General features: G+C 36.6%; 1 protein-coding gene across 8 annotated transcripts in view; it reads left to right on the top strand.

Moving 5' to 3' along the window:
* The window catches only part of THSD7A (thrombospondin type 1 domain containing 7A), a 285,664-nt gene that overhangs the window by 238,441 nt on the left and 19,856 nt on the right, over positions 1–27,367 (top strand). For all 8 annotated transcript variants that reach the window (XM_032111028.1, XM_032111075.1, XM_032111082.1 and 5 more), the window contains 8 exons: positions 818–1,012; positions 3,428–3,691; positions 15,363–15,541; positions 19,375–19,380; positions 20,093–20,226; positions 20,837–20,990; positions 21,808–21,949; positions 22,419–22,534. In XM_032111028.1, the coding sequence (XP_031966919.1) occupies positions 818–1,012; positions 3,428–3,691; positions 15,363–15,541; positions 19,375–19,380; positions 20,093–20,226; positions 20,837–20,990; positions 21,808–21,949; positions 22,419–22,534 (1,190 nt within the window). The remainder of the gene's footprint in view (positions 1–817; positions 1,013–3,427; positions 3,692–15,362; positions 15,542–19,374; positions 19,381–20,092; positions 20,227–20,836; positions 20,991–21,807; positions 21,950–22,418; positions 22,535–27,367) is intronic.

The following is a 27,367-nucleotide window of genomic DNA, read 5'->3' on the forward strand; positions in this document are numbered from 1 at the left end:
GCACAATTCTGTGCCATGTGCACTAGGGGACCCTGCTTGAGCAGGGACCTCCAGTAATCCCTTAACATTAACCATTCTGTGGTTGTTAAAGACTATATTAATGAAACAGCCCTCCCTATTCTTTGTAAATCCTTATGTTCCAGCTCCTTACTCCTTACTGATGTTTCCTTAAGGAATTTGTTTTTCTTCTTAAGTAAGAAGCTTTATTCAGGACATGGCTATCCTGTTCTATAAAGTTGTACCCCTATTGCCTGATGGTCCTTCCCTAGGAAACAACACTGTATTCTTTAAACGTTTTTCAAGACTAAAAATTGCTGAAGAACATCAGGCAGCAATACTTTTGTAAATGGTTAAGTGGTATCCAGAACTCAAATATGCTTCTAAATTTTATGTCTATCCATCTTTCTAAAATTCAATCTGCTGGTAAAACTTTATAACATACAATTAAGTTACTTAAGATGGTGTTGCAAGTTTTTTAATGTCTGAGACGTAGGCTATGTCAGTAGGAAAAAGGATAATGTGTAAAGTGGTATAGCAGGTGTGGATAACATGGTACAACCTTTATAATATTTACAGTTTTCTGCAATTTTTTTTTCCTGGTAAGTCCTGATAAATTATTTTAAACAAAATCTTTAAAAAGTGAGAAATGTCAAATGTATTCATTCAAGGTAAAACTGGTGGCAAATATTAAGTTGTTGTATAGGTATTCTGGGCTTTCAGTGTGATTTTCCAGTAGAATATTGTAGTTTTTACTTAACTGAATAGAGACATTCATTAAAAAAATGCTGAATTAGACTCCACCTCTTTTCGCTTCCAGCAATTACTTGTCGCAGACAAGATGGAGGACCAGCTGACATCAGTGAGTGCCTTAAATACTCTGGCCCATTACCACCCTTAACACAGATGTGCCAGATTCCCTGCCAAGATGACTGTCAGTTTACGAACTGGTCAAAATTTTCTCCCTGTAATGGGGACTGTGGAGGAGTCAGGACAAGAAAACGCACTCTTGTTGGTAAGAGTAACAAGCAAAATAATGCCTCTTTTATTAATTATTGATACTGTTTTGTTTAAAACCTGAGAACTTCTGAGGTTCCCTTATGACAAATGTCACAGTGGCAGAAACCAGATGCAGTGTCATGCTCTATATGCTGTTGGTGGAGCAATACCCAGGAGTAAAAACTCGTGCCATATGTCAGAGACTCTTGATATGGGTAAGTGGCTAGAGAGAAGATGGGAGAACATAGAAAAATGCCTTTTTTTTTCCTAAATATAGTGCACATAGTAGGATTTTTTTTTGTTCTGTTGGGGTTGTTTGTTTGTTTGTTTGTGTGGGTTTTTTTGACAGACAAGTCAGCAATCATCTCACCTTAACATGATCAGATGTTAACCCACTTGTCTTCTTCTTCCCACATTTGGTCTCGGCTTAAGTGGACTTCCCTCTCTGATGGTGTTTTTTAGTGCATTTAGAATTACTATGGCAGCTGAGTGCTTTCAGCATTTTGCTATAGATTACCATTTTCAGCCTTAAGCTTTTGTTTACCTCTTTTGAACTTAGCTACAGTCTTGAATGTCAGATTTGTGATTAAGCCAGTCCTTTCTCTGGCTGAATGTTGGCTCTCCGAGTTCTTTCTTTTGCCATTCTTCCATTGTCTACATTCAGCACCACAGACCACATGAGGCAATATGCTTAATTTTCTGCCTTATTTCTTGAGACAATTTTATGTCCTTATTTGTGCTCTTATTTTGTGTCCTTTAGGTTTTACTTAGCAGAATAAAAAGATTTACCAGCGATGCTCTCGCCGCAGACTTGTCCTAGTTCTACATAATGGACACTGTTTCACTTTGAAATATTTTTTTCTCTTCAACCTCTTTTTAATCTGTTGTTTTGTTGGGGGAGTTTTTTGAAATTGTTTTTTCTTCTGCATAAAGTGAAGAGAAAAAAAACATGCTCTGCTTCTAAATTATAATTGAAAGCTCAAGAGTAAGGCTTAGGCTCTGTCACAGCGCTCTTTGCCAATTAGTCTGTATTGTCTGTGGTGAAGGAAAGCTAGCTAAGGGGGGTGCCCATTAGCAGCTTCTGAAAGAATGTGATAGGATCCAAACCCTATCCCCATCTCTATCCCCCTGCAAATCAGAAGACCAGTGGACAATGAATAATTCATGATCTTAAGGAAGCCTCACTGTGACTGTCTAATAATTCCAGTAAACTTTATGTCAGGTTTGCTTCCACAATGAAAAAAATGAACGAAACTGACTAACAGCATTTTTCCATATTTTAAAAACAGAGCAAGAAAGTACATATTCTCCTACCACATCATTAACACTTTGCAATACTTCCTGTCCTCATTTAAGTTACCTATTCGAACTTGCTAACTCTGTGATGTGTGCTATGATGTGTTCTCTGTGGCAATGTGTTAAGCAGACTAACTTGTAATACTTGACTTGGAGTAAATTCATAATTATTCCCAGTAAATACTTCCAGAGGAGAAGCATACATTTAGTAAGAAGTTGTGTTGTCAAAAGGATGATAAACGTTTTTCCAGGTACCCACTTTCTATTCTAAATGAAGGCAGTAGTAAATACAAGAACTAAGGATGCTGCAAAGTTGTGTCCAGTGCCTTGTTTTGAACAGCAAGGAAAATGCTACATGTATTGGTTTTGCACCAAAAATACAGAATATTAATTTACAGTATTATCTAAGTAACAACTACTTAGATAGTACTTAGTAACAACAACTACTTTTGCAAAGACTACTACATTAATTTATAGGAACTGTCTGGCATGGAGAGAAAACTAAGCAAACTTTACCAAAGAGAAGATTTAAATAGATTTAATGAGAAGGGGAAATTGAGTGGATGGCTATGCTCCAGTTTAGGAAAGAAAACAAGAACAGAATTGAATGGAAACAAATTCAGAAAAGGAGCTTATTCTGTTAGAGGGGAAGAATGGTAATTATGAACGAATGTATGATAACAGATGATTAAATTAAATAATTTTGACATTTTAAAAGAAGGTGCTATTGTAGCAAAGATGCATGTTGCTTCCTTCTGCAATTTCATTCAACTTGAAAAAGCTTGATCCGGATAGAAATCTTGTTATTGAACTGCACACTGCTGATGAAATAGGAGGAAAAGGGTGTATTTGTTTAATTGCTAACTTTTTCAAGCTTTACTCCCCAAACATTTTTATCCAAAATAAAAATAAATTACATCTTCTTTTTAAAAAAGACATTGCCTTTGTGCAAATTGTAGGTATTCACTACTTTAGAAATTCAAGTCAATAACCTAATTTAATAAAGTTTAATGTGACTAATATTAGGCATGTGTATGTGGTTGCAAGCACTTTTTACAGAAGTCTAAATGAAATATTTGGGAGATAAGCTGCAAGCTGATAAAAACTTGCTAAAATAACTATTTTTTCTTTCTAGGAAAAAGTAAGAAAAACGACAAATGCAGAAATTCTCAGTTGTATCCTCTGATTGAGAATCAGTTTTGTCCATGTGACAAGTACAGTGCTCAGTCTGTGGGAAATTGGTCAGACTGTATTTTACCAGAGGGTAAGACAGAAGTATTGCTGGGAATGAAGGTACAAGGAGACGTTAAGGAATGTGGACAAGGCTATCGTTACCAGGCCATGGCATGCTACGACCAAAACAATCGACTTGTGGAAACATCACGGTGCAACAGTCATGGTATTTACAAGCCTATTTTCTTTCATCTGTTTACTTATGTGCTTTATTTAAATTTAACATTACATGTGTACAAGTAGAATTAGAAGATTAATATTTATTGTTTAGGCTGCCTTTTATCCCAAGATGCCTTCAAACCCAGCACATATTTTTGCTGACTTTTAAAATTGTAACATTAAGTAAAATCATGGTAAGCTACTAATTAGGTATTTTAATTGAAAAAATTAAAATATTGTTCTTTTTCCTGATAACTGTATCTAGAAAATTGAGAATAAAGCCATTTAGAAGGGGCAAATTCTCAAAAAATTAACAAGCACAGGACTATTTTGGAAAGGCTGAAATTCCACAGATTCTTTAAACTCCTTATATAGGCTTATCTCTACCATTTGCTCTTCAGCACTTTAACAAACAGGCATGCATTGACCTGAGTTCAACAGCACACAGCACTTTTTCTCTGTGTAAATCTGTCATGTGTAAAACTAGGATGGTTAAAGACTTTATATTCTTTGTATTTTCATTGCTCCAGGAAAGAACAGTGTTCCTTCCTAAAGGGGATGCATCTGTAGCATTAGGGTCAAAACTGGCAGTTTCTGGCTTTCAGTGAGCCAGAAATGTGCTAATTGACATCACTGGAGTTTTTGTGTTCACTTTTTTCCTGCTTGTGGTGCAAACCTGTATCTGAACAATTGGTATGAAAAAACTGGGTGTTAGTGCCATTAAAAGGTCAATGTAAGTTTAATTCACATATGTTCTACTCTCTAATGTTAAATTAAGATAACAGAAATTTCATTTATTTAGTTGGCTATATTTGAAATAGCTAATCAAAGAAATTAAATTACATAAGGAGATTTTAATTCATGCTGTTAATTCCCGTTTAAAGATTTGATAAACTACAAATTCAATGTATCAAGTCAAGGTGTTAGCACATCTTTGTTATTTGATGGAAAAGTGAGCATTCAGCTAAATTCCTCAAAGCAAAGCTGGAAGATAATTTGGTGGAGAATTTTGTCCCTTTTTTTTTTATCCAAAATCATCTTTTGCTGTAGATAACTCATACTTGAAAGGTAAGTTTATTTAAACACATCTAAATGACAAAGTCTAAATCCTAAGTTCTCATGGGACAGCAAATCTTTTTACTCTGAGAATGTTCTTTAATTCTGTTCTCAGCTATTTGCTCAGGGATGAGGTCTGCAAAGAGCTAGTTTTGTTCTGTGTAGTATAAAGAGGATGTGCTATACTTGGTCTGCCTGACCATGGCCACTTGCCATCTTTGTAGTACCAAAAGAAGCGTCTGCTTTTAACGACCAGCAGTTGTGTGAGCACAGATATGCCTGGACTGGGCAGTTGTCCTGGGAAAATTAGAAATCTCCTCAGAAACTGCTCAAAAAAAAAGTTGTGGAATAATCTGATTTGTTCTGAAGGCACCATTAGAAAATACAGAACAGAAACTTTTTCCTATTTCTTTGCTGATGGTTTTTTAAATTTAACAGTATTTGACAGTATGTTAGAAATTCATGTTTTTTCAGCATTAAGTTCAGAGTGACCTTTGAAAAGTGAAGAATTGTAAAAGCACTTCAATATGTAGGAAAGTAGGGGAACTGATGTCCCATGGCCAATCAGTTTTCAATGACTTGAAGAATGGGGACTGCCAGCTCTTGTGTCAAAAAAAAGGAAACTGCTTGTCCAAGAGCAAATTGTAGGTGTTGTATGTGGTAGGTAGCATGCTGCTGCTAGGAACAATTTTTTTGTGTAGAACAAGTTGGGGCATAGCTGCTTTCAAGCCCTAGCAGTGCATTTTGAGGTACAATGCCACTGAAAGAAACAAAGAGATATAAGAGGAATGAAAAATTATAAAAAAAGAATATTCTCAACCATCATTGTTTACCCTGTCATAACTCTCTCTTCATGCTAGTAATTTCTGATCCAATATATTTTATCAGTGAATGTGGCCTACATTCACAGTGACCACAATGGATAATAATCCAGTGGAAAAGCTGCTAACAATGTATTACTGTTATTCCTACTATAGCCAGGGCAGCTGTTTACATGCTACTAGCACTCACAGGCATCCTTCCAAAAACACAACGCAGCATTGCTTTGTTGTGCTCTTTTTTTCTCCAGTTCCATCACATTTTTCTCATGGGAGATTTGAAGTCTCTTTAAACTTTGTAAAATGGAAATATTTTCCTGTCATAACTATACTTGTTGTATATTGGGAAGCCTGAACCCATTGTTTTTATGTGGTGTTTTCTTTTGAATTCTTTCTTTCTAGACCGGTTCATTAAGGTGTCTGGTTCCTCGATATTCCACCACACCACCCCCCACCTCACCCCCCTCCCCGTCTCTGTTTCCTCGTCAGTTCAATTTGAGGGGGACAGTGCATGTTAACTTAGTCCATGGTGTAATGTGTGAGCAGATGAAGCTCAGAATTCATACTGAGCTGATCCTGTATTCCTTCTACTTTCCTAAAATTGTTTGATAGGAATTTCATGTATACAGGGAATGAAGTATCTAACATGACTTTGATGATAAAGGTTTAAACTGATGCTAATGAATACATCACTAAATTTATGCTTTCCTTTCCAGAAGATCTTGTTATTGACAGGTGTTGTACATACACATAGTATAGGCTTATGTAAAGCTTACCTAATTTATTGTCTGCCTTCAGCATTTTTCCAGGTTTAGCATACTTTTGCAGATACAAGGCAGCTAGAACAAATAATATAGATTTTTCAATCTAATTTTAGTTTATGTTTAATGCCTTTTCTGAATAACTGCTTTGTATTCATGGATTACATTCTGATTATTTGTTTTATTTTTTTCAATGTGTACAAAGTGCTGTTTTGCCAGTTAAATCTTATTTTATATCTTCCCAGTATTTATTTAAGATGCTTTTGTTGTTATTCTCATGCCCTTATTGTGTGACAGTTCTTCAGTTTGGCTTCTTCTCTAGGTTTCTGTGTGCTCTTTGTTTTGTTTTGTTTTGGTTTTTTTTCTTCAAGAACAAACATAAAAGCTATATTATGCCAAATCAACAAGGGACTTCTGTGGTATCACAATAATACCCCACCTGCTGGAAAATAAAAGTGCCTTGTAGCTTCTCATCAATCTGCATTTGGCTTTTCAAGCAGAACTTGACACATAATTCAAGCTTGCTTGGGTTATTTCTGTAAATTTTAACAGAGGTGCTTATTTCCCTACAGCTGTGATTTTTCACTCATTTTGTAACTGATTTTTCACTGGATTTTCACTAATTTTATAATTGATCCAAAGTGTCATCAGGTTTTTCTGCTATGTTATCTGTTTCACTCAGAAATGTGTTTTACTCTTAGTTCCTGTGGGTCTGTTACTTCTTTTCCAAGTAAAATATTATGTAATTGCAGTTTTTATAGGATATGATTTGGTGAATTAGCTTGCACTAGGAGAGAAAACAAGACCAACATTTAAAGAAAGATATTTCCTGTCTTGTATCCAACTTTTACTTGAACTTTTGTTGTCTTCTGACACTATGAAATCCTGAGGTGGGAAATGGAGATAATTGAACTTCTTCAACTGCGCAAACAACCCTTAAATCTGACAAGAGGGATAAACTGCACCCACGCTGATGTTATTAAAACATCATGAGATATGTTATGTGATATATTCAAATGACACAAGAAACTCAAATTGTGAGACTTTTGAAAGTTATAAGTAAATATTGCAATGTAAATTTATGAAACCATGAAGAGGTTGGTGTTGCAAGTCTTGTTGTTTTGAGCGGACAGAATGAGAAGACAGACTTCCTCTGCTGTACCCAAAAATTCATAAGCTATTTGTTTTGCAAAATGTTATGTGCTTATCATCACAATTCAGTTGATTTATTCAGAAAAGGAAAGGTAAACAGGAGCAGAAGAATAAATACTTCAAGGGCTCTTTTTCCTGCTTGATGCATCTCATGTTCAAAATATTTGAGAAGAGTTAACTAACAGACTGTTTCACAGACACCAAGGAGATAAGGACAGATGTGACACAAGGAACACCCTAAATTAGTATAGCCATCAGAGGATTCCTGTGCTAATTTTTGAAATTTTGGGTGCAGTTAGAAAGCCCCAAGTACAAACAAGTTTCTCAAAAAGACAGGAGTGGCAGTAAAAGAAAAGTAACGACAAAATATAGTTAACTAAATCTGTTTTTACTGCTAGGTGAGAATGCTGGGAAGCAGGGGGCAGAAGTCCTTCTGCAGAGGGTCTTTAGCTTTCTGTAGCTTAAGATGTGCTTCAAAAAAAGCCCCAAACAAACAGCTGAAGGTAGACCTAAGTTTCATCTGCAGAGAGACAAGGTGCTTTGTTTTTTCCTTCCCTTCTTTTTTCGTCTGTGATATATATGCCAAGCATTTTGACTTTTATTTTCAAAATATTTTGTTTCAAATTTGAGTTAAATGTATTGGTAAGAGTTTACACTATTCAGCAGCCATTTGAAATATTCTGCCACTGGTATTTTTCAGCCATTCCAGTTCTGCAGAGTGTGGGCAAGAGTTAGTAGCTTCCAGTTGTCAGCAGATGTGCTGACATCAGCTAAAAGTGGTAACTGAGCTGTTGTTTACCTGTTTCCCTTAATGGAAGACACATAAATTGCCCTTTCTCTGCTTCCTGCTTTTCATCAATACTACATAGGTAATTTTATTGGAGAAATATTAAAACATGTACTTAGTTTGTTAGTCAAGTGTGAAAGGTTTTCTTCAATTAGAAAAGCAGCAGTTGTTTTTCATAGCTTTATCGCTATCATCACTTGTGTACTGTAGAGTTCTGTGGATAATGACATGAGTCTGCCAACAATCTGTTTCCATGCATTTGTGAAAAAAATTGAGATTCTCTTCATTTTACCTTTAAACTGTACTTTGGAATTTTCATGACAAAAAATTAAAAGCAAGCCACTGTCATGCTTATGAACTACGCTATTTACTCTTCGGTATTTAGTTTTTCTCCATCATATATCAATTATGAATCATGACCCACATAAGCTGAGCGGTGATTGTATTTGTGTGCGCCTACTGAAGGCAAGCAGAGCCGCATGGCAGACAGATGCAGCATTTTTATATAGGTCGTATTACCCTTCTTAATTCATGTCCGTTTACTGTTAAGACCTTAGGCACAGTCAAGCAGTCAGGATAGTTTGTCTGCTGCCTTATTAGTGTGAGATTATTTCCCCCTTTAGCATTAATTAAATGAGATGCATTGATTTGTGCAGACTCTACAAAGCCCTCTGTGGCTACAAGGCTTATGTGGAGGATTAGAGAGAAATATCTGCGTATCAGTGAATACTTTTGCAACAGCTGCTAAGAGTATCAATGTGAATCGAGGAATTTTGTATTTAATTGCTTATATGTGCAATAAAATAAAATTTTGCATGATATAACAGTCTGTATAGTCCAAGATCTGTTACAGCTTGCTTTATCCACTTTTATTAGGATTTTAAAAATCTGTTTATTTCACTCTCAGTATTCTAACCTGAAGCAATGCAAATTTATCAAGAAAAAAAAATTGGTGCTAAAATTTAATTAAAGCTTTCTGTTGAATGTTTATTCAAAAGTAAATATATTTCCCATAGGAAGTTCTAATCTAGTGTGGTACTAAGCCTAGGTTCTCAAATTGTTATTAAGATACTTTGCTGCTTCATAGCTTATATATTTTCTCGTATTTTTTAAAATATATGTGTATTTATGTTGTGTGTTCTCTAGGAATATGCTACCTATTGATCTGCTCCAGAAAGCCTACCTTAGGCCTCTGAATTCTGATGCCACCACATCTGCCTTGTCAACAGGATATCAGTCTTAAAGCAGTCCTCCATCAATTCAAAGACCTGTAGTTAGTTCACCAGAGAAAGAATTACTGATGCAGGAGATAGTTAAGCATGAGCAATTGCTCTCAGATTTTGAGGCTGTGAAGGGTAATCCTGAAAAAAAAAAAATCTTATGGTGTTCAATCTATCCATGGCTCAGCAGAAATATGAATAGTCTCTAGAAATATATATATATTCTGTTACAAATGAAATGCAAATACTTGTATATTTCTTTGTCCTGGAAGATGAGATCCATGAACTTTATATTTCCTGGGAAAAAAAAATCTATGAGAAGAACATAAACCATTTTGACATTGCAGGTTTTTTTCTTTGAAACATAGCATGGCATTTAATCATGAAAGCAGGAGCATAACTTTGTCAGTCCTAGGGACAAAAGTTCATGTAAACATTTTGTAAGATGTTTATGTTTGCACCCTTCAACTGGAGTAGTCAGTCTGTTCCTACACATTGCACATGCAGTTTGTGGGGAAAAGTCTTATATCCACCTACTTATCCTGTTTTGTCATTAGAGAAAGCGTGAAGTCCATTAAAGTCCTCCCTTATAAATTATCCATCACATCTGTTAATGAGTTTGCTCTAGGAGTCCAGATTTTATAGCCAATTAGCAATGGGACAGTAAACTTTTCTCTTTTACTAATGAGTTCAGTTCATACTCCTAGTGGTTCAAAGCCATTTGTTAAATTGTGGTTCTATAATCTTTAATGATAGAATAGCCGTGTTCTCACTCATAACAGACAACTACCCATTTCACAGTCTTATAGGAGCTGAAATAATTGAGAAACTACTGCCCTGGGACCAGACATAGGCCCCTAGATATAGGCAACTCTTTCCAACACCTCTCTGGACCATGGAAGGCCTGTACCCTGTACCGCAGTACACCAAGGTCTCATCTCTCCAACATCCCTCAGATGTTACAAGAAGGAAGAGATGCAGGAAGCATTCAGTGAACGACTTCAGTCAGGATGAGAAACAGCAGGCAAAAAGTGAACTGCTAATGTCCAGAGAACAGATTTCCAGCCTTTACAGTGTTAGTCTTCTCTTTCACTGTCCCTCCCTCACCTTCTCAGCTCTTCTTCATAGACATTTCACTGCTCCCATTCTTTCCTTCTCTCTACATCTGTTGTGTTTTATCTTGGTGATTTCTTGCTTGTTCCTTAAACCTCAGAGCTCTGGTATGACTTTTGGTGCAATTATATCAACCAACCAGTCTGTGTGATATAATTGGATGATATTCCACCATACAGATGCTTACCCACACACTAGAGGCTTGTTTCTGTAATAAGGTTCTATACTAACACGCACACAAGGTTTGTCCAACACAAGTGGTACCTTTTCAAGGATGATTTCATCAAACTGAAAACAATGCTGAAAATTAAAACATGGCTCATTCATATCCTTTTCATGTCAGAAACTATGTATCTCCATCACCAGTCCCATTTGCATGTAGTATTTCTGGTTTCTGCATTTCAGTATTTTTTTAACATATTTTTTCTGTACAACACCATGCTGTCTTCTCACTTGCTAAAATTTTTGCAGTGTGAACAAGGTTGACAAATACAAACATCTGAAATTTAAAAAAAAACAACCAAAAGAAATTTAAAAAAAGAAAGTATAAACTTTTCAAAGTTCCTGAACATCTGCTTTCTTGGATTTGAGGGAGGATTGCTATGAAGTTATGGAGATAATCACCCTAAAAGATATGCTGACTTCATACACAAAGAAAGGCATCTGAGGTGATGACAAGTTCAGAGAAGCTTTTCCTGAAAAGTATCATTTGATAGGTAGTAAGTGGAGTGGAACAAGTAATTTGCAACAAGTAATTTATTTTTTTAATTCACTCTTCTTTCTTGACAAAAGTGATATCTGTAAGCAATTTGAAGTCTGCTTCTGCCTCAGTTCTAAGGGAATCCAGTAGCATAGCTAAATGCTAAATAGTCTGTTGGGCAAAATATTGAGGCCACTGAGAAGAAATGTGCCAAGGGATGAATATGCCAAAAACTTTTTGATGTCGGATAAAACAAGGTCATTTTCATTCTGCATACTAATTACATATGGAATTCAAATCAGAGGGCACAGTGTTTGTATTTCTTCCCTTTGTCCTCTATTTTGAATTGCGAGAACATTCTTCGTTACATTTCACTGTCTGGACAGAGGATACCAGAGTAAGCTTTTGAGAGCACTTTGTTCTGTTTGTGCTTCACCAAGATATTACTCTTGGCAGGATGTTTATTTCTTTTCTCGTCTTTCTTTATTTTCTATCCCTATGCAGTATCTCCTTACAATTCTCTTGACTTTATGTTCTGAGCCATTTATTTCCTCTTCTCTCTCCATGTCTTTTCTTACCCTTTCCTCTATTCCTCCTTAGTCTCTCTTTTGTTTTGCATCTCCTCTGTTGTTTCGAATTCTGACTCTTTGCCACGAAAAATAACTTCATAAAATCATAGAATGTCCTGAGTTAGAAGGGACCCACAAGGATCACCGAAGTCGAACTCCTGGCCCTGCACAGGACACCTCAAGAGTCACACCATGTGACTGAGAGCATTGTCCAAACACTTCTTGAACTCTGTCAGACTTGGTGCTGTGACCACTTCCCTGTCCTTCACTTACTTATTTTCTTTTCCTTCTGTTTGGAGAAGCTCTGACATTCCTTTGTGGACACCTTAACAGTGTTCTCAGTATACCAGTGGTTAGGAGTCTTTAATGCTTGTCTTGCATCTTACAAAATAATAAGTGTTTTTCTCTCTGCTCTCCAAAAATGTTCCATGCTTCCAGGATCACCAAGCCTTCCTACCTTGTTAGAGCCCCTTTTTGATGCTTTCATTGATTGACTCCATTCTTGTTCTCTTCTAAACATGTCTTTCCCATTCTTCTTGTTCAACTATTTTACTTTCATATGTGGAGTTTAAGTCTTGAAGCTTTTCTGAGAAAATAGGAAAGAGGGAGAGGAGACCATCATAGGCCAGATATCATGGAGATGGCGTAAGAAAGAGCTGTATGGTGAGCAGAAGCTATTTCATTAAGCTTGCAGGATTAAGGACCCAGAATAAGATTGCAGTTCAGTATCTTTTGATTATACAGTGTGTGGGTAGTGTCATCTGAACCACTGCATCCTCTACAAAATGCATTAACATACCAGCAAGGTTGCAGTTTTCCATTCTATAACTCTTACTGAGACTCTATATCTGTAATATGGTAATATTCTGGCCTTTTTGCATCCTATGGTAAGGCAGATTTGGTGGCTGACTTCAATGTAAATATTTTGTAGATAGTATAAAGGTTGCTCTAGTGATATGGTTTCATTTGATATTTTATGGAATCACTTGGAATACAGCTCAGTGTAATTAAAATGTTACCTGGAAATTGCATGTATTGTAATGTATTTGATACAACTTCTATCTGCAAGATTCTAAACATGTTGTTAAACTTTTTGCCCTTGTCTGGATGAACTGAAGGGGAAAAGAAAAAACAGTTTCTAATTTGTCAATTATTTTAGTTTAGTGTGTTCCATGCAGGCTCCTTTTGGTAGGCTATGAAGTATTATCAAAGTCCCAAAATACCATGGTATCCTGGAGAAAATCTTGACAAAGATTGGGAAGATCACTTTCATAGTTATTAAGACAAACTCAGAGGTCTATGGAATTCCTGATAACAAAGTCTTCCTGAAGCAGCCTGTACCAATTAAAGTTACCTACTTAAGGATGTACAGTATATTTAAAACAACTTGAATTTGGATTTTTCAGACCTTAATTACCAGAGACAGAAATTTAACAAATGGTAAATGCATAACTGTGCTATAGTAGAAAGGTTTCTCCAGAAAAAAAAATTATTTAGAAGTTATGTTGAAGGTAAAAGCAGCACTTCAGGATCACAAGAAATTTCATAGAGCAATAAAATCTTCACTTAGTTCTATCAGACATTAAATGTCAGTAAACATTTATTGTTTGAAGGGAGTTATTTTTCTTAACTTGCTTTGGGTATTTTTTTCCATTTTCCCTCAGTAGCTTCCTGATTGCATGAGTCCATGGTTTTGTATAGCACCTGAGAGGGCCAGTTGAAAGTTCATTTTTGGTGAAGATACAGACTTTGGTATTTATGCAATCAAAGTTCAGTGTAGGATGGAGCTCTGATATAGGGTGCATCAGATTTCTAGGACTCACAGATGTCAGGTAAAGTGAGATGTAGTCAATTTTGCATCTACTGCTGCAGGGCAATCTATGTCAGCACCTCTGATATGCAGGGATGCGATCTTCAAAAATGTATTTTGTCTAACACAGTGTCCCTTTTACATAATATCACTGAACTGGTTGATCAAATGGCAACAGATATTTAATAAATATGCTTGTAATTCAAGCTAATAACATTCCGTATATAAAATAAGCATTTTAAGGAGGATACATTTGGTGAGCAGTAGTTTCAAGGCGCTCAAGTCCAGAATGTGCTCTGTACTTCTAAACAGAGTAAAACCATACATGATAAAACCATCGCCTGAATATGACCGTAAAATACTCTGAATGCTACTGTAGGTCTTTAAAAAACTTTCTTTTCTTTATATCTAAAACAAATTAACTAGATAAGCTATTAAAACAAATTAACTATATCTAAAACAACAAATTAACTAGGAATAGGTATACAGAATTAAAACCTAAGTGGTCTGATTATTTACAAACCTTGAGATTGGTTGCTATTGGTTGCTTTTGGAAGAGACAGAACAACTTTACTCAGAAGCATAGGTTAAAACCAGTTCAGCTCTGATGAAAAGACTCCTTTTGAATTTAAAAATGTAAATATATCTGACAAACAATTGAAACATTTGAAGCCTAGCAAACTGTGCCAATCTTTTGAGAATTATCTTAGCCAAGTACATGCCAATTTTCCAACTGTTTTCATTAAATATTTTAATTAAATATTTTAATACAATTTTAAATGCACCAAGGTTTTTAATCTGTAATGTGAATATTTGCTAATGGTACTTTGCAGATCTGATAGAGGAAAGGGGATAAGAGAGTTCAGGATACAGTTGTAGTAAAAATGCAATAAAGGCCAGCTTTTTATTTGATGTATTATAGCTTCTCCCTTAAATATTGGAATAAATTACACATATTGTATAGCTATGGCATATGTTGCTTTTGAGAGAGACATTTTCACTTATTCAGTGAATTGAGGCCTCATGTTACTCCCTGCAGACCATGTCATACCCCCTTCCAACCTCTCTGGACCGATGACTTATCCAAACCAAACATCTGCTTTTCCATTCAGTGTAATTATTCAGTGTGCTACTGGGGGCAGATGGTTGTTAATCGGCAGATCATTAACGTGGCAGGCTACTCTCTCTTTCTAGCCTTAGAAAGGTCACAAGGTGTTAAGTTCCCTTGCTCCAGGCTAGCAAGATGCATTTCTTTTCAGTTGGATTTTTGATGTATAACTACAATTGAATTACTTGATACAGTTGTGGAGTATCTTTAATTAAACATTTTTTTCCTTAAAAAAATTACATATCATTTATACAGAGTAAGAACAATGCCGCCAAGAGATGGTTAGTGTCAATTACACCATAGCTGTCAGAAAGTTTGAATGCTGAAATCTGGAGAGTGTGAATCCTAAACAGATGGGATGATGAGCAGTGAGGATGCTCAGCTGCTGTTCTAAAACAGTCTCCAGCTATATGTGTCAATTTTCTGCAGAATTTAATTTAGCCCTAATGATGAAGAAATCTCTCTATTCACACAGTCCTGTCAAGTCAAACTTTGGAGAATCTAAATGAAGTAGACGAGGGCTTCGGGAAGAAATGGCAAACTGACATGCTGAAGAGATTTCACTTCCTTTTTCGTTCATACAGGGTATATTGAGGAAGCCTGTATTATTCCATGCCCCTCAGACTGCAAGCTCAGTGAGTGGTCCAACTGGTCTCGCTGTAGTAAATCCTGTGGGAGTGGGGTAAAGGTTCGGTCTAAATGGCTCCGTGAAAAACCCTACAATGGTGGAAGACCATGTCCAAAGCTAGATCACGTCAATCAGGTAATTTGATTTATATTTACATTATTGATATAGCTTTTTCCATATCTCAGATAACCCTTTTATCTGTATTTTTTGTTGATGTAGAAAAATGGTATAGCATAAGGGGCAGATAGAGGTAGAAGGAGTATGTGTTGGTTTAGAGTTCCACAGCAAAGGATCTACCTTCATTACTTCCTCATCTGCAAGAATTTTGCTTATTTTCTGAACTGCGGATTGGAGACAATAAAACATGTTTACATGCAGATTTTGAAGAGTGTGTTTCTGAAGATCTCTTACCTGAAGAGATTCTCCAAGAAAGATGGAGAGAAACTTTGTACGGGGGTGTGTAGTGACAGGACGAGGGGGAAGGACTTCAAATGGGGAGTAGATTTGGATTAGATATTAGGAAGAAATTCTTCACTCAGAGGTTGGTAAGGCACTGGAATGGGTTGTGCATAGAAGTTGTGAATACCCCATCCCTGGAAATGTTCAAGGCCAGGTTGGATGGGGCTCTGAGCAAACTGGTCCAGTGGAAGGTCCCTGCCCATGGTAGGGGGCTTAGAATTAGATGATCTTTTAGGTCCCTTCTAACCTAATTCTGTGATTCTGTGACAGGGGGTAAAATGTCTCATTTTGGTTGCTCAAACTGGCAAGATTTTTTGTGTCACTTCCTGATATCTTAGATCAGAAAACAAAACTCTCAAGCAGTCACACAGTATCATCCCAGTGTCCCTTAGTGAGTTCTCATCAAGCTGGAGCTTGACTTTCTTGGGCATGCTTGCCCTGGCAGTGCATTTCCAGTCACAAATGCACTTCTGAAGTCAATCTCCCAGTTGTCCCACAAACTGTACTTGATATTGCAGTAAGGAGAAGTCTGACCACACAGTCCGGATCCTCTTCAAGTGAAACTAAGCCATAAAATGTGATCCAAGAGCACCCTGGGAGTGCTTGGATGCTTGGACCACTAATAGGCATTTAGTCTTTGGGACCAAGTTTAGCACTAGCCAAAGTTAAACCCCTGAAGCTTCTTTCCTTGGAGAGTTTTAGAAAGGAAAAACATTCCTTGTCAATTAACTTATGCTCTTCAAAGTTGATTTATATTCATATTACTGTTGAATTTAATGTAGTCTGCAGAGGCATATTAAACAACCACATGGTCTTTTCTGTAAATATTCAAAGATTTTTTAAAAATGTGCTCTCAATTTACATTTGAATAAAAATGCATGTACTTAATATTATCCTATTGACATTTTGCTAGCACAAAATGAAATGGCTTGTTGATCTAATTTTCTACTTTAGGGGATGTAATTATTTCTAATTTAGAAAATCATAAGTGTTAAACTGCAGCTAATAAACTAAGTTTGTGATCTACTTTAACGAAATACAAACTAGAATGCGGGTTGCTGGATTTGGGTCAGCATGTAAATATGCTTTAAATTAGGAGGAATGTGTTTCAATAGAAGCAAATTATAGTCTATACAAAAGTCTTTTTCCTTCTTTAATATTCATGTAGTACATAATAGGCTTGTATTCTTCTGCATCAAAGGTGATTTTGCTGGAGGTCTGTTCGTCACGTTTATGCAACACTATTGCCCTCTGCCGGTACTTAGACTCATTTGATTTGTGGTTACATGATACTTGCCAAATAATAGTAGACGATTCAAAGTATAATTATTGTATAAATAAAATGGAAATATAGTATTTTCATGAGAAGGACATTCCACAGATAATACAAGGATGTTGAAGAATATAGAGTCTGTATTTTTCATTTTTGAATATATTCCCTGTCATTTCAGTAACATGCAAAGAAATACACAGTCATTCCAATTCTGAATAAGTTACTTAAACTAAATATGATCCACCATTCAGCTGAAAAAGCACTGACTTTTCAGAGTATTCATTTCAATCATTAAATATGTGTTTTAGTTACATATTTATTACTTATATATGTAACATGTTTATTTGCACACAAATGGCCCATAGTGGTAAGATTGCATCTTTGGTGCCCACAACTATGTGGACTATGATTTACAAAGGGACTATGCTGTAAGATGCCATCTAGGAATTATGACCCTGGGGAAAGACTACAACATGTCTAGCCCAGGGAACAGGAGATGGGAGGGGAATGCTGGCAGTCTGCTAGTACATACATAAAGGGCTGTTGCAAAGAAAGAGGAAATAATCCATTTTCATGGACATCATGGATAGGATAAAAAGCAGTGAGCTTACACTGCTGCCAGCAGATTTGGGTTAAGCCTTGGGAAAAATTTCTAAAAGTAAGGCTAGGGAAACACTGAAATAAAATGCTTAAGACCTTTTTAAGAAGCCGTTCAATGTCTCTCAGGGCTGACATGTGTGCCTGTAATTTGAGGAAGGACTGACTGCAGTGAAAGCTGGATGTGTCACTCAGTGTCTTTCCTCCTGGGCCGGGCATGCCAGGGTGGCTCCCAAACCACATTCCAACTGAATAAAGCTTGCTCAGTACTGACTTCATTAGGCTAAAAGACATCATAATTGCAGTAATACTAGAGTCAGGTTTGATATAAAATCATGTCAATGGCCATCAGATGATTTCAAATTAAGAGACTAATCTGAGACTGTTAGAGAAATTAAGGACATCAGTCTTTTCATTGATTCCAGGCATTATTTTTCCCCTTATCAGGAGCAGGATAGGTATGCAACTCTTATACCATCCAAATTCTGTGGCCTGCAGTCATAGCTACAAAAGTGCCAGTAGGATCAGGAGAACACCTCTAACATGTGCAATGCAATATAGAGTTCTCCTCCAGCTTTCTGTCAAGATATCCAAATTTTATGTTACTGCAAAAGCTGTTGATTGTGTGGGGTTTATGTATTTCTTCTTATGCTAACCAGGGTCAGACATATAGACATTTCCCTGAATTAAGGCTTCCCTATTCTCATTTTGGAAATTCTGGAGATAAATTCTAAAGAGCAAATTTTCAGCTGAGTCCAGTACCTTCCTTAATATTCATTTTCACCACCCACTTTTATGTCTTTTATTGTTTATGTAGTTCACAGAAGGCCCAAGTATGCTGACTATGCTGGTGGTCTTGTGCATGGGCTGATGAGCTGCATAGTGATAGGATATCAGACCCTACACATTTAGCATTCAAGGGATTATATTTTCTGGGATTGGTGGTTTGTTGTAGGTTAACTATCAAAACATCAGCCCTCTTTTTATATGCAAGCAGTGTTGCTGAAAAGAAATCAAGGACTTGTTTAAGGCAAGTCTTAGATTGTCCAGCAGTTTTAGTTGTGCTGACTTGATACCTAGAATGATATGTCAAATTAGCTGGTATAATTTCAAGGCAATTTTTGCATAATTAAGAATTCCATGAAGGACTTAGGAACTTTGGAAGGATGAGAACTGCCAGTTCCATTTATTCCTTTGAATTTATTCCACTTAATGCTGTCAGAAGAATTTCAATTAATAGAGAAGACCAGTGTCCTCCAAAAACACTGAGGATTTTCTCATATCTAAGGGAAACTGGATTCCCTACTGTGTGAAGGTGTGATGCTCATTACAGGCAAAAAAAGAAAACAGTTCTACTATCTAACATGGAAAGAGGCTAGGTAATACACAGTTTCTTCCCACCAGTTGTGATTTATCAAAGTTGTTTTCTTCCAAGGGCAAATTTTCGCAAATTACCTTGTGACAGCAAAGGAGATCCAAGAGAAAAAAATTGATGCCTTTTGCTTTGCAGAGGAACAGAATATTGTCTATAATAAAAGCTAAATTGATGCCATTTAAATACCTATGCTTCCCTCTCATAATTCTAACTTTTTCTCTTTGTTTTTTTTTTTCTTTGGGTTCATGAAAATACTTTCTTCAGGCACAGGTAAGAGTTTCTAAAATGGAGATATAAGCTTGACATGTTCTTCCTGATTGTGTCTATGTTGTCTGTCTCTTTTTTTGTAATGTCTGTTTGAGTCAGTACATGGAACACTGTAGAAATTGCTATATGAGATGCCATTTAAAAATTTTTATTCAAATCTAAACATAATACTAATGCTGGTACCCAAATTTATTAGAGGGATTTTAAGCATACACAATTAATAAATAAAGTGAATCAATATATATTGGTATAATTTCTCTTGAGGTCGCCTCTCCTTAGAAATACAAAAACTGCACAACTAATAACTGGGATAATAGTATAATAATAGTGGGATGGAATCATGGAGAAGAGATGTGAGGGATAGAGATAAAGTGCTAGAAGAGTTTTAACAACATTTTTTAAAAAGTTATACTCATGAGCTAGCCTAGTTACAGGCTTTATGTTTGTTGTGTTGATGTTTTTAGTGGAAATGGCACAGCATGGGCTTAGTGGCAGAGAAAACCAGAGAATCCATCATTTGATAGCTTCTGTCTTTTTGCTATTTCAATAGTTTTCTATCAAGTATTTAATCTGTTTTATTACTATGGTGTCTAAATCAGCAAGTTCTTATTTGTTATTGTTACCAAAAAGAGCATTAACTCCTTTTTTGTATGATCACTTTTGCATGTTTATCTTACTTGTGTGCACCAAAACTGACACTAAATGTGTATTCCAGGTGTATGAGGTGGTTCCCTGCCACAGTGACTGCAGCCAGTACATATGGGTTACTGAGCCCTGGAGTGTCTGCAAGGTGACCAATGTGGACTTAAAAGAGAATTGTGGAGAAGGTGTTCAAACAAGGAAAGTCAGGTAAAACAATATTTCTCCTCCTTCACTTTAAAGAACCTTCACTTTCAGTTTTGTCTGTACTTAATTTGACATAATTCTATGTTATGCCTGATGTTGAGTTCAGACCTGGACCCTGGCTGATAGATTCAGAGAGTGCAGTACAACTCTGTCTACTGGGTATAGATATAGACCTTGATTCCTAATTTAATCCATTGGTAATTAAAAGGCATCTGTTTAAATTAAGGATTAATACTAAGAATATAAAATTTTTGAAATTTCAGTAGTTCTGGATTTAAAGTTATCAGCTGAAGTATGCACAAAATAAATCTAAACTATAGATGATTTGCTTTATTCTGGCTTAGAGGTAAGCTAATGTCAAGCAAATCACCTGCCCAGGGGCTCTCAGCAAATCACTGGTAGGGGCTGTCTAAATTACGTGCATGCCTTTATGTGGCTGTTGTCTGTAAAAACAAGGATTATTTTTGGCTTTTCAGCTTTTCTTGGATATTCATAGATCAGTACTTATTTCATTTATGTGCTGATAAAATGTTAAAATGCCTCAGATTACTGTAAAACACATACCATACAAAATCCAAGGCAAATGCAGTTTATGTGCAGTTCTTTTTTCCAGGTGCATGCTAAACACTGTGGATGGTCCTTCTGACACAGTAGAAGACTATCTGTGTGATCCTGAAGAGATGCCACTTGGTGCTAGAAAATGCACGTTGCCGTGTCCAGAGGACTGTGTTATGTCTGAGTGGGGATCATGGTCTCAGTGTTCTTTGGTAAGAAGTATACTGAAGTGTCACATTTATAGTTTTGGGAGGATACTTTAAAAGTGTATGTATTATGTGTTTTGCAAAGATGGTGAACTGATTACACGTGTAAATATCTATATGTAGTGTCATCTTTAAGGCTGTTTTCTGTTGGCTGAAATTAAAGTGTGACAGTATTTTCCATTAAGCTATATTGCTCCAGAACACAGACTAAAATGTTCCCAATGGTCACCCTTCCCAGTGTGGGGGGCCTTCTGTGTGGTGGAATAGCTTTGGCAGTGGCTTTTGAATCTGACTATGAGCCTAGCTCTGAGCCTCTCCTTAGTGATACCGTCACTGAACTAAAAATGTCACTATCCTGGTACAAGGAAAGTTTGTAGATCAAGACTGAGCATAGAAAGGTAATTTTGGGTCTCCCCTTCCTTCCTGACAGCAATTTTAAAAAGAAATGTCAAAAAAACTTAAAACAAAAAATAAAATTGTCTCAGTATTGAGGCTTTGGTGCACTACATTATAGCATTTGGAAAGTGAGCATCCTCTTTATGAGTGAAATAGTTCCAAAGCACTAGCACTGAAATATGCACTTGTTGGGAAAATAGAGAGGTGTTACCAGGTTACAGATATTTCCCTTTGGGTGGTACCAAGGTGAAAGAGCAGACTAAATTGTCTCTGAAATAACAAGGAAAGGGTTTCTCTTATACAGTAGCATGAACCTGTTATTTTAAATTTGTGTTTTGAAGGGATTACTTGAAAGGTTGTTGTAATGTTGCATAAAAAGGTAACAGGGTGCCAAAATGTCTAAGCTTTTTCCAATCTTACTTTCAAGCCATGCAATGGAAGTTGTGTCCGTGAAAGGTCAGCTGAATCCCTAAGACAACCAGATGATGGAAAGCCTTGTCCTGCTGCCTCCGAGACAGAAGCCTGCACTTTGAACAAGAACTGCTACCACTATGACTACAACGTGACAGGTATTTGTGTTATTATGCTCTAGTGACAGCCTGGTATTACATCTTACAGCTCACTTCCATTGACCTTACAGTATGGATTTTTCTGCTTTCTGTTCTTACCCAGAGGCAGCTGTGGAACTGGTACTGAAAACTGACTCAGGCCATTTGATCCAGATAATATATTACATAGAGAATTTGCAGGTGAAATGGGCATGCTGTAACTCCAGGAAAAGTATTTCTCATATCATTTTGTGATTTACTCAAAATCCATACAGACAAAACCAAATAGGAACTTTTCAGGAAGGTACCGTGGCATTGACTATTTGCAGTAAAGGTCACTGTTTCACAAAAAGGTGTAGCAGCTGGGCTCTGTGAGCCTTTGCATGTGTAAAATTTGCTTGTAAGGGTTACCATCAGAGTTAGGTGGGAGACTGGATCATTATGAATTTTATCTGAAAGTCTGCAAGGCTAATGAAGTCCTCCTTTGCAGACTGGAGCACGTGTCAGCTCAGCGAGAAGGCTGTCTGTGGCAGTGGTATCAAAACACGGATGCTCGACTGTGTTCGCAGTGATGGCAAATCGGTTGACCTGAAATACTGTGAAGAGGTGAGTGGGTACCTGTGAGTAAGCTCCCTTCTAATGGTGCTAATTAATAATGAGCCAACTGAGCTGTATGGCATCTTTACCAGATGTTTTGCAACACTATTCATGGATTGTTAAGTACCTCTGAAATGAACTGAGCCATCAACTGATTTTTATACTATTTCTTTTGGTTACCTTTAAGTGCCTCCGTGAACATATGCTAATTTTTATGTCCTGAAGGAAATTACTTAGAAACAATAATTAATAAAGTAGAATAAAGGGAATAAATCTCAGTCAGAATACTAATCATAATTCTAATTTGATGCAACTTCTGCATGGAGTCTTGGACACCTGCCAGTATCAATCATTTACTCAATGTGTTGGAAAATATTTCTCAAATATCATTCTGCAGCTGGGCTGAATGTTAACTTCTTTTATCCAGCTGTGTGATGCAAAAGATACCCAAGCTAGTGTGAAAAAATGTGCAACATGAATGTAATATTAAGTAGGAGCATATAGGGAGAACTAGCTAGCAGACAGGAGCCCTTAAGTTTTGAAAGAGCCGTTTTGCAAATATTCAAACTAACCTCCAATTTGACAGCACTGGTTTCCTGAAATTTTGTGTGTCAGTCTTAAAGCTTTCAATAGCATGGACATTGTAGTATGAACAAAAACATGAAGACAACACCAGTACTACATTAAGGGCAATTCTACATGCATTTCTGATGGAAAGTGAATGCACTTGTTTCTACTGCCATTCCCCCACCACCATGACATTAGAAATAAAATTACTTGCAATGGGGGACAAAGGTGGAAAGGCCTCCACAGCAGTTTTGGCACCAACAGCTTTTCTGCAGGACCCTTCTCGCAACTAGCTGCTCTTCAGGATGTGTCCACAGAAAAGAGCCTCATCAGAAGTGGAGGGAGTCAGGAAACTCATCCTTTACTTTGGACTATAGTTTTGTAATCGTATATCTGAGCTACTTAAACTTCTCCAGTCTCCTCCGACATCCTGGATTGTTGAATCAATAAGTTCTTATCAAAGGCAGAGAATTTCAGATGAGACTTACTTCTGTCCCATGTCCTACATAGTTCTTGGGTTTATAATCAAATCTAATAATTTCATAGAATCATAAAATGGTTTGGGTTGGAAGGGATCTTAAAGGTCATCACCTTAAATATCAACCCCCCTTCTGTGGGCAGGGTCACCCTTCAGTATAGCAGGATGCTGAAAGCCCCCTCCAACCTGACCTTGAACACTTCCAGGGATGGGGCATCCACAAAAACTATGTCTCAAGAAAAAACTCAGGATATGACTACCTACCATCAAGTTTCTGTGAAGTTAATAAAGCAATGTATTAATACATTTTGTTAATGTTTTAATGTGTCAAGAAAAAGAAAAAAAAAGGCCTGCCATTTCTGTCATTTTTAAGAGGCTTCAATATTTATTAATTAATACCAAGACATGATATAAAATATCAATCCATATAAATATTTCAACAGAAAAAAATTATTTATTTGATTTTACAGGAAAATAGATTTCTTCTACTATAAACCCAAGAAATCATTCCTGTTAAGCAAAGATTTAAAACAACATTTAGAACTGATTACATTTTACACTGGAATCTCATTTCAGAAAACCTCTGGAGCTTTCCTGCATTTAAGAAATGAAAGTTTATTACTCAGAAAATAATTAGGGCAAGAATATAATATCTCAAAAGCTACTTGCTGTAAATGACTGGCTAACAGACATCTCTGCAGTGGGGTCCTGGATTTATCAACAGCCACCACGCTACATTCCTATTTGCACTTTTGATTTGCTAGAACATATAGAGATACATCTTCTTATAGAAAGCTCCACTTCTTATAGAAAGATCCACTCCCTAGTCACACTGTTAAGACTATTTGTTGAATTATGGATGTGTAAGCAGAAGTCCAATGAGGTCAAAGGCTGATCCAATAACTGAGGAGTAAAACCTGTTAACCTGATTAACAGGAAAGCCAAGCTGTTCAGATCTTAACAGACCCTTCTGTTAAGACTCTAAAGATGTGAAAGCCAGCTCTGTGACCTTCCAGGTCATGAGAGAGTATTCAAGAAATTATCAAAATATGAATACACACTATACACTTCTTACTAATGATCCTTCAGGGAGGGGGTTTCTGCTGTGTTTTTGCATTATAAGGGCAGTGCAGAAAGATTAAGTGAAATTCAAAATAAGGTACATGTGGTTGGAAAAGTTAATGAATAGGAGTAATATGAAATAATTTTGTAATGACCTAGCTAATGAATTTTCACTAGGCTATCGTAAAACCTTGTACTAGATGTATGAATAAAGACTTGCTTAATTTATGTGTAGGTACATTTACTGGCTTGTGTTTCTTATTATTACATGCAAAAAAGAGAGATCATAATAGAAAAACCTACATTAATCGCTAAGAAATTGAGACACATAATTGCAAATTCTGAGTTTCTGTATAATATGTGGTTCAAGAAAAGAATAAATCCATATATTAAAAAAACCTTTATGCTGAATTTTGTCTATCACCATCTCCAGGTATGAGCATCAACATAGTTAAATACTAGCATTCCATCTGAGCACCTGTGTTCTGATTTCTGTATGTGTCCATATGATTTTGTGTTTATTTGAGTCAATCAGCTAAAGAAGGTAGCCAGTCATCCTGATTACTTCCAAGATAAATCAATTTATAGAGCTTATTTCTGAGTCCTGGTTATGTTAATGTAGTTCTCTTCAAACTCTCAAGGCACAGTAATACTGGATTACTTGTTTTCTACTTATCACAGGAACTTGACTTCTCTTTCTTTCATTAAATATTTGAAAATCAAACCACCTAAAGCAAGTTGATCCTGGTCATATTCCTATTTACAGACTTATTTTCATTCATTTGCCTTTAATTAAAGATGAGAAAAGCCTAGAAACCAGCAGTCGTGTCTGCATTAAAAAGTGGACTTTGCTGGTTTATTGGTGAATAGTCTGCTTGTCAGATTACATGATTAACCTCCAGCAGCAGGGTTTAATCTTTGGTGCCAAACATTCCTATAAACAAATACAGATACTTCTTGTGGATCACAGGATTTAAAGAGCATGCTGGTCTGGCAGCCTGCTGCCCCTGGCATGTGTGCCCGGCGCGCACAGGGGTAGCTTTCAGTACTTGCCATTGTTGAGTCAGAAACCGCAGCTCATCCAGAACAAAGGCTTTAGGGTAAGGGAGCTACTGAACACCTTTTCAAATATTTTCTAAGCTCTTCAAGTTGAATTGTGGTTCATCAGTTCAAGGAAGGAGAGGGATGAGAAAGGAATATGTGAATACTATCAAATTGCAGCCTGTCAGTTGTTCCCCAGATCTATTTTAGCAGCACTTCAGTGTCTGAGATATGCAAATAGGAGATCACTGTGGGTAATGGCCTTCAGCTTTCTCCTCTTCATTGTTAATATCTTTTTTGGGCTTTTCCCTCTCAAGCTGCTGAAGTCCAGCTGAGAAATCCAGTCTTGTAAGAGGGCGGTCATATTTCTCTAACTTGCAGGAATCAATTCAGCAGGCTTTAAATCCTTTGCTCAGAAGGTTTGACCCAAATATGGACTTCAAAGAGGGTTCTCTAGCTTCCTAATCATCCAAATTCCAGATTATCCAAAGGTTTCAGGTGTTGTCTGTGTGTGATAGCTGTATAATCAAGGCTATGATGAACCACTGAGAAAAGCCAAGAACTCACTCTTTGATGTATGAAAGAGAATAGAGGTCTAAATCTTCATTTGTCTCAATAAATGGTACTGAAAATGCAAATTTAAAACTTGGTGAGTCTATCAGAAGGAGACATTTTCAGTACTTATGGTAGTTTATGGAGGACGTGTTAACGTTGTGCCTAATTATTGCTCTATGCTTGTGTTTAGTAGGAAATAGTGGGTTTATCTCCTTTTTAAAGTCTTAACTGCTGGCTTTATACCATTACCCTTTCCAGTCATTAAAATTAATAGGTTTTGAAATGTCTAGTTTGCTTTTTAAAAAACAAAACAAAACATTTTTTCTAGTTAAAGATATTCACAACTGCCTAGGATTCTGAAAGGCCTCAATGATGATCAAGGTCTGCTGGTGAGGTCCAGTGAGGAGGACAGTCCTTTGTGCTAGAAAGCTGTAGATCTGTTCATATTGGCAGGATTGGTTTTCCATCACATTTTATATCATACACCCTACCCTTTTTATATCATACACTGACCTACCCTTTTAACTCAGCTGTGCAGGATGCAGGTGTTATTATTGTTATACTAATATTTTTGCCATCAGTTGTATTTCATCTTGCATCATATATTTTCATGTGTTTTTGTGAGAGTATCTCTTTCCTTCCATAGATGGAGAAAATCTGGAGTGTGGTAGTTCATAAGAACATAGTAATGGCTGTCCAGGATCAGACCAAAGGATCATGTAGTCGTTGTGCCACGTGCCGAGCATGATTATAAAACTCCTGCTTCCCTGGGGCACAGGGTTAGGCTGAATCATACCTGGGGAAGAACTGAGTACAGAATTTATTTTCAGGAAAACTTGAGTCTGGTTTGTTGGAGAGGATGAAAGTTTGGTAAGAAAGTTTCACAGATATGTAGGCTTGGCAGAAAGATCTCTGAATGTAGAAACTGAGGATGAGATAGAAATGAAAGCAAGTTTTGATATAGAGTAAAAGATGTTTTGCTGAAACACTGACTACTGAATAACTGAGAAGGCAAAGGTTGGAGATGAGTTGGAAGGAGATTTTTAGGAGTAGGACAAAGGTATGTGACTACAAAGACATGTTTTTCACCAAGTAAATAAGTCTCAAGAAGAGCATAAGTAAATTGAAAACATGTCTTT

The sequence above is a fragment of the Corvus moneduloides genome, chromosome 1, assembly GCF_009650955.1.
Source record: "Corvus moneduloides isolate bCorMon1 chromosome 1, bCorMon1.pri, whole genome shotgun sequence".
Classification (NCBI taxonomy): Eukaryota; Metazoa; Chordata; class Aves; order Passeriformes; family Corvidae; genus Corvus; species Corvus moneduloides.